Here is a 12,805-nt window from a genome sequence, read left to right as displayed (position 1 = left end):
AATATTTGACTTACTGTGGGGAAAAAAAATTAAGAACAAACTACACTGGGTCAAGATAATTCTCTGATCCTTACACACACATAACAACACGCATGGATTTAAAAAGAAAAACACCATGTCCCATCTGTTCTCCTTTGTCTTTCATTACCAATTTCTGCTCATTGAATATTAAAATGACATGAATTTTTATTCATTAATTTTTATTTTTATAGATAATCATTAATATCACATAGAGCTGCAATATTTTTGTTAACTTTATTTTTTGAATTAAAGACAATACTTTCAGGCTTTTGTTAAGATACTCTAATTAAACAATAAGAATCATTTCAACTTCAATAAACTGGACAAAGAAATTGTTAGAAAACTTTCGGATGCAAGTCATGAAATTCCAACTTAAGTTAGGCAAAGGCAGATCTGATGAGAAGGGCACAAGAACATTGTGTTACTAAACAACAGTAAGGCCTGAGGTTTTCTACAGCTTGACCCCAAGGTCAAGGAAAACCAACAACCTGCCTATCGTGTTCTCAGTAGCTCAGTTTCAACCCCGTCACTAGACCTTGGGATTCTTACCCCGGGGCCACTAGCAGCTTCAGGCTCCTTGCTTCACAGTTTCCACCACCAGGGACTATTTATCTATCCCATTGCACCAGCTCAGAAAGCCCCAGGGACAGCGGCTTGGTCTGCCGTGGTCCACATGCCTGTATCTAAGGAGGCCGAGGCACTCTGAAAGGCAGGCCACCTACAGGGCAGGTGGACGTCATTCTCCAAAAACGAGCTGGGAGAAAAACAGGCTGCTGAACAAAGACTGAATAATCAAGCAGGATGAAAACATCAGGTTCTGAAAGTTCAGGCAGTTGGAAAGGCAAGGTGACACAGGATGGAACACTGGGAGTCAGCACTAAGGCGCTCACCCATGCTTGCTTTAACTCTATGTTCCAGCCAGGATAAATAATCTGGAAACACAGCAACACCATTTTCTCCCTCCATTCTCCCCCATCATGTTTTCTGTCACCTTTCCTTGACATCTAAGTGTTCGGTCTACAAATTATCCCTCAAAGCTTATGCAAGGTATCCAAGATGTGACAGTTAGAACTTGGTCCACAGTTGTCTGTGTGACTTGGGGGTTCAGATCTTCACTTCTGCATTTCCATTGTCCAGATTCTCAGCATTATCTTCCAGACCTGGAGATTCCCCTGCAACTTCCAGTTCATATTCCTTTTTTAATTGCTGCATTTTCATGTTTAAATCCAGCAGAGTTCTGGCCAGCTGACGGTTTTGGAAATGCATTTCCAGCTAAAAGTTAGAACAATAAAGATTTTTATTAGCCCGAGATACAGATCAAATGAAACTGCTCTCTGACTGCACAGCAGAAATAAGGAGTTTGTGGGAAAGGAAAATAAGATATCAAGAAAGATGTATCTCTCTTATTCTCCTCTTCCTACCATTGGCCTGCCCATAAAACTGACTTTCCATATGACAAGGTAAAATCCGGATATATAAATAGCTTCGGAAATGGCCTTGAAATGAAAACAAAAATAGCTGATGCACGAAGCTGTCCATATGACGAATACCCAGGCACTGAAGGCTGTTTTCAAGCAATGGCATGTGATCCACGGTGAAATCGTTTATCTTTATGAGCTTTCTGAGCCACACGGTAACTGCCTCGGGCCACCTGAGTATTCAGGATCTGGGCCCATTTGCTTGATTACTTGTCATTTCAAGTTTTCAGGATTTTAAACAGTCTCCCTGCCTAGCAAAAACCTTTAACGACACCTTAGAGGCACATGTATAGTTATGTGTACTTATATAATCTAACACTTTTTCACTCTAGAGTGAAATCTGTTATATAGTGAGACTGATTTATACTTCCTCCAATTGGACTTTATGAAGGCCCTCATGTGTTAAAATTTAAAAAAAAAGACTTCTAGGACGTTACATAGGAGGCAGTCCAACAAAGCTTAATCTGACATAATCTTTATATTATAGCTGGAAACTAATGGTCACCTTGCTTGCAAATTTCTTCAATTAAGGTCTTGTTTAATGGAGTTCATTAAGAACTTACTCTGCTTAAAACCCTTCATCAACCTGTCAACAGTAATCGCCTTATGATGAACCAGGGCACTGTGCTGGTAGGAACAAATACCACTGGTCCCTTCCCAATTCACATAAAGCTACTGGATAAAATTATCTTCACTTTTCTTGCTAGACATTTTTTCTTCATTCTTCAGCATCTGGAAGCACTTCTCTGACTGTAAGAATTAGCAAAGAACAAAGTAAAAGAACATGCAGCAAACAGTAACGACACACCACCACAAAAAAAAACACCTGCGCCTTATCTACAGGAAGCTGCAGCGCCTAATGGAGCCCAGGTGCTCTGCAATCACTCTCCTTGCCCAGCTTCCTGGCACTCTCCCCCATGCCAGCTCCCGCTGCAGCTGGTCAGAAGCCTTGCCAGTCTCTGATTCGCTGAGCCACACCTTCTCTTCACCCCTGTTTAAGATGCGTTTATCACCTCTCTTCTGGCTGAACACAGCCAAGTGCCAACTCCTCTGACATCTGTTCTGCAGCACACTGTACATGTAACCCTCATAACATCTAGACTAGACTGGACTGATGATGATGAAGGCAGAATTTGTTTCTTATTCATAACTGCATCCCCAACTGTGAGCGCCCTGTCTGGGGGTAGGTTCTTTGTGTGATTGGTAAAAGACCGAGTGGATGAATGAATGAATGAATCTATGAATATCCATCTTGTACCTTCATGCCAAATCCCAGGAGTAAAAATGTTGCTAATGACTGACCATGGTTAAAATGTGTAATTCACACTTAGGAAATGCAAACAACAATAGGAGGGTCTTTAACTTTTCTTTCATCATGGATTCCTTTGAGAATCTAGTGAAAGCTATGAACTCTCTGCAGAAAAAAAATGTACTTTATGCACATAAAAATCTGCATACAAGTTGAGACATACAGAACCTTGAAATCTACTTACAGATGCTAGAAATCAATGCATCCCACTAAGAAGACCAAGTGAAACAACAGAAAATAGTATAAACAACAGCAGGAGTATAAACAAATTGAATTACTCATCAATGTTTCTGACATAAATACCATCCTAATATGCAATGCATGTTCAAGTATATACAGGTGTCTGCTAATTCCTACAGAAATCTGATTAACAGCCCATGTCTAAAACTCTTCCTTCTGAAAGTGGGAATGATGTTAAGCTAAAGCATCTACTGTTTCCTCTTCTTCATTATTAGTAGCACATTGGTGAAATGGTTGGTCAAGATATTCACCATGGTCTGTAGCCCAAGAACATATTACTGCTATATGTATCTGGCTCCTTTCCAGAAAACTCTTGACTTTTGATATGTATGTAACTGTCACTTTTTTTTTTATCAATCCCTGTGGTATATTACAATAACCATGGTGATAATAAGAGCTACTAAATAGTGCCTATGGTGTGAGCACTCATCATCTCATATTATCTTTACAGAAATCTTTTAGGATTGTTGTCTCCATTTTATAGATGAGTAAACACACATTCATACTCGCAATTTAACATTCTCAATGTTGTCAGGCCAACAAGCGTCAGCAGAGCCTGTAAATGGTAATGCTGGGATCTGAAACCTCATCTCTTTGGAATTGTATTCCCTGATCCCCAATAACTTGTCGCAAACTCTCTGGTGGAGCAGCTGATAAGAATATTAAAGGTGTCTCAGAAATACTGAGTATCAGCTCTTCATTTACTTGGGAATCAACCTTGGCGCACAGAACAGCAGTAATACTATCCGGATCAGCAGCAGAGCGATGACTAGGCTGCATCTCAGCCTTCCAGCCTTGCACAGGACCCCAGGAATCTAACAAGGTGGCTCTGCTACCCAGCTCTGTAGACTCACTGTGTAGACTCAGAATAAAAACCTGGTATTTTCTTCAATGAGGTTGAATCAGATATAATACACCCTCTGTCAGATTCAGATTCAGCATGTCTAAGACTAGGCTTAGTATCATACTACCTTTCTTAAACTCAGAAACCAAGTAAATTCAAAGTAATCTAGAGTCTACTGACAAAAAGGGGGGGGGGGGGCAAGAGATCTATCTCAACAGCACCACTATTAGAAAAACTATATGGGGTGGGCCGTGAAAGCTGCAACCCGCAATGCTGGCATCCCACATGGGCACTGGTTCCTGCCTGGCTTCTCCACTGCCAATCCATCTCTGCTAATGGCCTGGGAAATCAGCAGAAGATGGACCAAGTGCTTGGGCCCCTGCACCCACATGGGAAACCTGGATGAAGCTCCTGGCTCCTGGCTTTGGCCTGGCTCAGCCCTTAGCCAGCAGATGGAAGATCAATCTCCCTTTCTCTCTCTCTCTCTCTCTCTTTGTAACCCTGCCTTTCAAATAAATAAATATATCTAAAAAGAACACTATAATGGGAGCAGGTGTTTGGCACAGCAGTTAAGCTACTTCTTGGGACAGCCACCTTCCACATTGTACCCCCTTAGCGCCAGTCCCACCTCACTTCCAACGCAGCTTCCCGCTAATTCGCCCTGGGAGATTCAAGTGCTTGGGTCCCTGCCACCCACATAGGAGACCCAGAGGAAGGACGAAGGTCCAGGCTCCCGACTTTGGCTTGGCCCAGCCCCAACTGTTACAGACATTTGGGGAGTGAACCAGCAGATAGGAGATCTCTCTCAATATCTTTCTCTTCTACCCTCACCAACCACTATAGCCTTTTCAAAGAAAGAAAGAAACTAGTATTCTGGTAAGGTTCTTAAATCAGACCACTTACAGATGGCTCACTCAGTTCTAAAGTGGTGGTTAATTTTATTGGTATTCAAGGCAAAGGAGGTCAAGCCTCCACTACACACATTCACTGGCAGCGCTATTTTCAAGTTTGAAATGCTTCTATTCACTCGTTTTTTGTTTTTAATTAAGAAAAGTCACCTAAAATACTTACCTACACGTCCTCCTGTTAAGAATTCAGACCCGAACTCCCTAAGGTTCAAAAGCTACAATTTTATGGAAATCGTATTATTTCTAGTTTTCTTAATTCTCAACAAAGGGGAAAGATAAGAGCAACTTGCAGGGTATAAGAAACCGTTGCTGGTGGACTCCCTCCAGCAGGTCCATGAAAAAGTTTAAATCATTGAATTTTCTCCTCCAAGCTCTCAACACGCACCTATTAAGAGTGACCTACAGGGAACATTCAATGCGTTACAAAACTATAGAAACTTTTTAGGTGGAGGCATCTGGGGACAACAGCGGCGGATCAGGCACCCATGGATGCTGGGGGGAGGCTGGGCGTCAACATCCCCTCCGGGAAGATCAGTAGGGCAGCGGCCCGCTCTCCTTCACCGGGAACAGCCGCCGTGGCCAGCGCGGCGGAGGACCCAGGAGCCCGCGAGCGCAGCCGAGGCAGCCGGCGCCCAGCCCGCGCTCACCAGCTCCGCGCGCAGCCCGGCGAGGGCGCCCTCCACGCGCTCCCGGTTCTGCTCCTCCCGCGCCGCGGCCTCCGCCGCCTCCCGCGCACGTCTGGAGCCCCCGCGCGGCACCGCCCTCTGGAAGGCGCGCAACAGCCGCCGTCGGAAGTCCTCCAGCCGCAGGCTGGCAGCGGGGGCCTGCTCCTGCAAGTCCAGGCTCCTGCCGGCCCCCGGGGAGCCGCGCGCCGGGCCTGGGGCTGGGGGCCAAAGCCCAGCTCTGCCTGCTTCTCCAAGGCCTGCCCGCGAAACTTCCTCTCTGCTGCTTCCGAAGTCCCCAAGGCCCATGGCGAAGACTCGCGGTGCCCTCTGCCGCGCTCTTGCTTAGGAGCTGTTTCTGAGTTTGAAGATGAGGGAGTGGCGGGGCGGAGGTAATTAACGGAACCTGGACCCCGCCACGTGGGAGGCCCTTGTGGCTCCGCCCCCAGAGAGGCCAGTGCGGCCAGGCATCTCTGTCCTGGATACCTCTCTTGAGCAACAGAGGAAGCCGGCAGTTCTTAAACTCCGAGTAGCTTTCAACTGGGTGGTTATTTGTGCCCTACAATGAAAGGGAGAGTCTAGGGAGAAGTCTTGGAGGCTGAGCAATTGTCATGTAGGTAGAAACCGAGCTACAGATGGAAGATTTGGGACCAAAGGTTGAGTATTTTTAAACAAAAGTCTTCTCAGTTGCTTCGTTTTCCAAAACCATTCTTCATGACTTTCAATCATCTATCTGGTACTCCAGGTCCCCAGATATTGCCCAGAGACCAGAGGGAGAGGCTAGGCCCGTTCGTGTGTTAAGAAAAATCATGCTTCTACAAGTCTAATGGCACGTGCCTGTGAGTCTTAAACTCCATGTGCCTTTCTGCATGCCCACATTTATGAAGGGGTTAAAATGAGAAATAAAAGGCTCCTATACCCCAAACTGTTCTATTTTGTAATTTTTCATTTCAGTGTAATCATGTGCCAATATTACTTGTATGTCCTCTATCAATGAACATATTCTACTGCCTTTTAAACATCTTACTGTGGATTTCTAAAAAGGAATGAGCAATCAAAACTTGAATGTGATCATAGAATGCAGTTACAAAGGAAAAACAGTAGCAGAAGTGTTCACACAGAACTCTCACCTTCCAGTTATTCCTTCAATAAGGATTTACAAGTTGCATCTGGTGTTCCAGGGTCTGTGGCAGGCACTGAAGGCAATACAAACTAATATTATTAGTGTTTGCTATGTGCCAGGTACTTTGCATGTATTAACCTCATTTAATCTTCACAACAACCCTGTAAGGTCAATATCGTTGGTTTCTCTCGTCTACACATAAGCAAACTAAGGTATGAGGCTAAGCTGTATGCCAAAGTCACAAAGCTGAAAAATGGTCACTAGGTATTTTTGTCCAGGACTCCACTGGGATACCCTGTGAATATACCCTGCTCTCAAAGAGGAAAAAATTGCATAGCTCACATGTTGTGTGAATGAGTGTTCAAACTCAACTATGTTCCTAAACCTGAGCTCTACTGAAGTAGCTTACAGCTCAGTTGAATAAGGAGGAACGTAGGTTGACCAAACCGCTGCTGATAATTTGCCAAATGCAACACCTTACAACAGTTTACAATGTAAGTATAGTAAAATACTTATCATTGTATATCATTTCATAAAGATATAGAAACATTTGAAGATGTGTTCTAACGGTAGAAAATAGGAAAATCCATACAGTCTATCATGAACCAACAAAACATAAATTTGGGGTTTGGGTTGATGATCGGCACTATTCAATGTAAAAGATAAATGTTTAAAGTGAGTTTTCTGCCATGATTTTTCACATCTGTTTTTAGATTATTTGCTTCAACAGGAATTTCAGTTAAGTTCAATTTCATTCAACAAAGGATGAATGGTGCGTGTTTGAGGTTAAGCATTGTGGCTCGTAAAGAGAATACAAAGAATAAGGCAGAAGCTGTGAGCCTGGGAGAGAAAATGCATGCATTCATGCAACAATATTTATTTAATGCCGCCTTATGAACCAAGTAGTATTACAAGGTGCTCAGGCTACAGTGGTAAACCAAGGAGACAAAGTGATATTTTAAGATAAACTGCTTTACCACAAAGTAGTAATTTGCTTCCATAGATTGATTTTTCAGCTGTGGTATACCTTGAATTTTGGGATAACTTTTTTCCTTTTTCATAGGCGAAGAATTGAAGAGCTAGGGTGACTATAACATGCACAAACACTTGTGTTAGTTAATATATTAGTTATCCATTACTATGTAACAAACGGTTCTGAAATTCAACGGCTTAAAAACAATATTCATTATCTATCACAGTTTCTATGGGAAATAATTCAGAACAGCTGAGATTATGGCTTTCCTGATGCTGTAACCAAATGTGAATCCAGACTGGGGTCATTGAAGACTGGATGTGATTGAGCTGGAGGATCTACTTATAAGATAAATCACTCCCATGGCTGGCAATTAGTACTGGTGCTGGGTGGGAGGCCTCAGTTCCTCCTCATGTGGACCTTTCCCTAGTGTTCCTTGGGTGTCGCATGATATAGTTGTTGGCCTCTCTCAGAGTGAGAGAGAGGGAAACTAGGAGAGACCCACATGGAAACTCCTTATATGAGTTCCAAACCACATTTTTATGACCTAGCTTTGGAAGTCACAAAACATCACTTCCACCACATTCTGTGCATTAGAAGAAAGACTCTAAGTCCAAACCACATTCAAGGAGGGGAGAATTTGGCTCCCCCATTTGAAATAAGGAGTATAACTGAATTCACAGGCATATTTTAAAGCCACCACAGGAAGAAAAATTATATATGTAAACAATGATCTAAATGACTGCTGAGTTTCTGTTAGGAAAAAAACGAAGGCCAAAAGACCTTGGGACCTTTTTTAATGTGGAGAGAAAAAATTAACAGATTTTAAAAAATCAAGGCAAAAAAATGTTTCATTAGAAGAAAACTAGGAAAACTTGTCACCGGCAGACCTATTGTGTAAGAAATACTACAGAAAACTTCTCAGGCTAAAGAAAAGTAACAACAGACTTCGGAAACCTAGATCTTTAGGAAGGAATGAAGAGTGTAAGAAATAGTAGATAGGCAGGAAGGTAAGTGGGTGGGTAGGTGTATATAAATGACATTGATTCCTTTTAATTTTTTAAAAATATAACTTCTGGAAGTAACACTACCTTACTTTAAATCTGTAGGCTCTTCCCTCGAGGCCCACACTGTCGGAATGGTGGGGTGACTGCCTCCTTTGACAAGAAGCACCAGAGACAACTTTCGGTGAACATGTCCGTTTATTAACAATCAGGTACATTAGGGGCCGGCACTGTGGTATAGTGGGTAAAGCCGCCGCCTGCAGTGCCAGCATCCCATATGGGCGCTGGTTCAAGTCCCAGCTGCTCCACTTCCTATCAAGCTCTCTGCTATGGCCTGGGAAAGCAGTAAAAGATGGCCCAAATCCCTGGGCCCCTGCACCCACATGGGAGACCTAGAAGAAGCTCCTGGCTCCTGGCTTCGGATTGGTGCAATTCTGGCTGTTGTAGCCAGTTGGGGAGTGAACCAGCGGATGGAAAACCTCTCTCTCTCTCTCTGCCTCTCCTTCTCTCTGTGAAATCTGAATTTCAAGTGAAAATCTTTAAAAAATCAGACACAGGCTTTAATGTGTCAGGCAAAAGGGGAGTAGCTAGTTCAGGGCAAAACTAATTCTAATTCTATAGAATAAAGCCAATACCAGCACCTCTGTGTTTCTCCAATCAGTTTGAAGGTCATGTGTAGCCTTCCAGATGGTCTACTGTTGCGAGCGCCACTTGTCACGGAGCTCAACAAGGCCAATGCAACGTATCAGAGCACGGGGAAAAATCACACAGAATTGTGATAGTCTTTTCAATAAAATTTATTATTTAATAATCAATATCTCTCTCTCTATATATATATATATATATATATTCAATGCACACATCTAAAGGTCAATACCACTCAGTATATCATTAGTTCACAGGCCATAACACACATCTAGGAGTAAGGCAATTTTCAGAAATATCCAGCAATGGTAATAAGTATAAAGCATAAAAAGGTATAAAAGCATAACCAGTCTAAACACTCATGGCTAAGGATGTAATATGTAATATGAATGCTGCCTTCTCAAGGTCATGGTCACATAAAGTCCAGAGTCCAAAGACTCAATTACCACTCAGAGACGGATCTCAGAACAGTCACTTACAGACAGGAGTCATGGGATGACTGGCACTCTGGGCAGTAATCTCCGGTTTCCAAGACGGACAGCGAGGTGAAGGGTTGGAGAGGTCACTGATTAGAGGTCTGGTCTGGCTCTTGTCAGCTCCGGCAGCAGCTGGGATGTCCAGGCGAGGTGGGCTCCAGCAGGGTGGCGAGCAGACCTTCAGTCAGTGGAGTCGGGCAGTTTCACTTGCGCTGAGCCATGGTCCTCGAGGGGATGAAGAGCAGCTGTGAGGCTTGCCTTTCTATCTCCTCTGGGGTAGGTGGGCAGTGAAGGTGCCCTGGTGTCACCAATCACAACCTCATCTTTTTAGGTGTCACCAACCAGATGTTGGTGTCTGGGTGTGACAAATGGTGCGTTAGGGGTCTTCTGGGTGTGACCAATCGTGCAGTAGTGTGGGTGAAATAATGCAGTAGCCAGCTGGTTGGCTGCTTCTTATGATGTAATGTCTCCCAGTCCTTATCCCTCACCACCTGTGTCTGTTCTGACAGATGGTCTGGGCAGTTCTTGGTACTTAGTGGTCTTAGCTTAAGTAACTCCATTTTGGTTTTACTTAGCTAAAGTAACTCCATTTTGGTTTTGCCTTTTCTCTTTCTTTTTGGGCTAGTGGTGCTCTGAAACTCCTTTGGGACTCCTGTGGGATTCCCCACATCTTTATGGGTCTGTGCCACACCCAGGAGCTGTTTACCTGGGTGACAATTACAAGGCCCTTCAACAGGAAGCAGGGGTGGGGGAAATGTGCCTAGGGCTCCTGCTTCCTGCCAGCAGTCAGTTCATATGTGGCTGTCAGTGCGCCTGAGCCCCTCACCAGTGTCTTTCTCCAGAGGTGTGGTGTAGCATGTCCTCTTAACTTCCTGCATGGGCTAGGCAGGCAGTCTCCCAGCCAGGAACAGGATCACCCATATAAATGTATGACAAAACTATAGTACTAAAAACAGCATGGCGCTAGCAAAATTATGGAAACATTGACCTATACAAGAGGATAGAGGGTCCAGAAATGAGCCCACATGTTTATGGTCAATGATTCTCAATAAAGATGCCAAGAACACATAACAGATTGTCTTTTCTAAATAGTGTTGGATAAATTATATATCCACAAACAGAAGAATTACTTTGAACTCTTTTTTTTTTTTTTATTTTTTTTTTATTTTATTTTTTTTTTTGACAGGCAGAGTGGACAGTGAGAGAGAGAGACAGAGAGAAAGGTCTTCCTTTGCCGTTGGTTCACCCTCCAATGGCCGCCGCGGCCGGCGCGCTGCGGCCGGCGCACCGCGCTGATCCGATGGCAGGAGCCAGGAGCCAGGTGCTTTTCCTGGTCTCCCATGGGGTGCAGGGCCCAAGCACCTGGGCCATCCTCCACTGCACTCCCTGGCCACAGCAGAGGGCTGGCCTGGAAGAGGGGCAACCGGGACAGAATCCGGTGCCCCGACCGGGACTAGAACCCGGTGTGCCGGCGCCGCTAGGCGGAGGATTAGCCTATTGAGCCGCGGCGCCGGCCTACTTTGAACTCTTATATGTGAAAATCAAATAACATGGACTAAATACTTAAATATGAGACATGAAAGTATAAAACAACTAGAAGAGAACATAGGGGAGGTGCTCCATCATATCAGTCTGGACCAGCATTTCCTGGATATGACCCCAAAAGCATAGCCAAAAAAAACAATAAACAATAGATTGCATCAAATTAAAAACTTCTGTATAGCAAAGGAAACAATTAATAGGATGAAGAGATAATCCACAAATTGGGAAAGAATATTTTCAACCTGCTAAGTAGCTAATATCCAAAATAAACAAGAAACTCAATAACAAGGAAACAACTCAGTTAAACAAATGAGTGAATAGCTTAAATAGACAAATGGCCAACAAATATATGAAACAATGCTCAGCATCATTAATTCTCAAGGAAATACAACTTAAAACCGCAGTGAAATATCATTTTATGCATGTTAGAATATCTGTTAACAAAAACATTGAAGATAAAAGTGTCAACAAAGGAGAAAGGGAATGCTTTTCTGCATTGTTGGTGGGAATATAAATTCATATACTCATTATAGAAAACAGTATGTTGCATCCTCAGAAAATTAAAACTAGAACTACTATATGATCCAGCAAACCCACTTCTGGCTCCACCTGCAAAGTAATTGAAATCAGTATGCTGAAGAGAGATTTGCACTCACATTTCATGGCAGCATTATTCTCAATAGCTGAGGTTTGAAAGTCCACCATCAGTAGAAAAGGTGGTATGATGCATCTACTTATCTAACATATACATTATTCGGCCTTAAAAAGGGGGAGACAGGGACTACTGCTGTGGTATAGTGGGCTATGCCTCTGCCTGCAGTGCCAGCATCCCATATGGGTGCTGACTTGAGTCCTGGCTGCTCCTCTTCCAATCCAACTCTCTGCTATGGCCTGGGAAAGCAGTGGAAGATGGCCCAAGTGCTTGGGTCCCTGCACCCACATGGTAGGCCAGAAGTTCCTGGCTCCTGGCTTTGGATCAGCCAAGCCATTTGGGGAGTGAACCAGCAAATGGAAGATCTCTCTCTCTCTCTCTCTCTCTCTCTCTCTACCCCTCTCTCTGTAAGTCTACCTCTCAAATAAATAAGTAAAATCTTAAAAAGGGCGGGGGGGAGAAGAAATTGTTTCACTTGCAAAAAACATGGATGATCCTTGAGGGTATAATGCTAAGTGAAATAAGCCAAGCTCAGATAGGAAAATACTGCATGACCTCACTTCACATGAAACCTTAAAGAATTGAATCCATAGCACTAGAGTAGAATTGTGGTTACCTGAGGTTGGAGATAGGGGGGTGGAGATGGGGAAAAGGAGATGTTAAGGAGGAATAAACTTTATTCATCTGTTGCACCAAATGGAGATCATAGTCAATGATAATTAACTACCCATTTAAAGAGTTCACTTTAAAGGTATTGACCATTAGAAAAAAAGTGTATGTGAGGAATTTGTTAGCCTGAACTAATCATCCTACATTGTAAAAATATAACAAAACATCACATTGCATCCCATAAATGCAATTATTGTTAATAAAAAAATTTTTAAATAATTTTAAGAAACAGTATTGCTTAAGGAAAAATTTTTAACAT

The 12,805-nt window shown here is 43.3% G+C and overlaps 1 protein-coding gene across 1 annotated transcript; it reads right to left on the bottom strand.

The window, feature by feature from the left end:
• Positions 1–236: 236 nt before the first annotated feature.
• On the bottom strand, positions 237–5,896 carry AARD (alanine and arginine rich domain containing protein). Its single transcript, XM_002710600.6, has 2 exons — positions 5,448–5,896; positions 237–1,293 (listed from the first exon to the last, which is right to left on the bottom strand). The coding sequence occupies exons 1-2, from the start codon at positions 5,769–5,771 to the stop codon at positions 1,126–1,128; spliced, it is 492 nt and encodes a 163-aa protein (XP_002710646.1). The 5' UTR covers positions 5,772–5,896; the 3' UTR covers positions 237–1,125.
• Positions 5,897–12,805: the final 6,909 nt, after the last annotated feature.

The sequence above is a fragment of the Oryctolagus cuniculus genome, chromosome 6 (assembly GCF_051225735.1).
Source record: "Oryctolagus cuniculus isolate XC-2025 breed Fujian yellow rabbit chromosome 6, ASM5122573v1, whole genome shotgun sequence".
Lineage (NCBI taxonomy): Eukaryota > Metazoa > Chordata > Mammalia > Lagomorpha > Leporidae > Oryctolagus > Oryctolagus cuniculus.
This window is presented reverse-complemented; position numbering and strand designations above follow the sequence as displayed.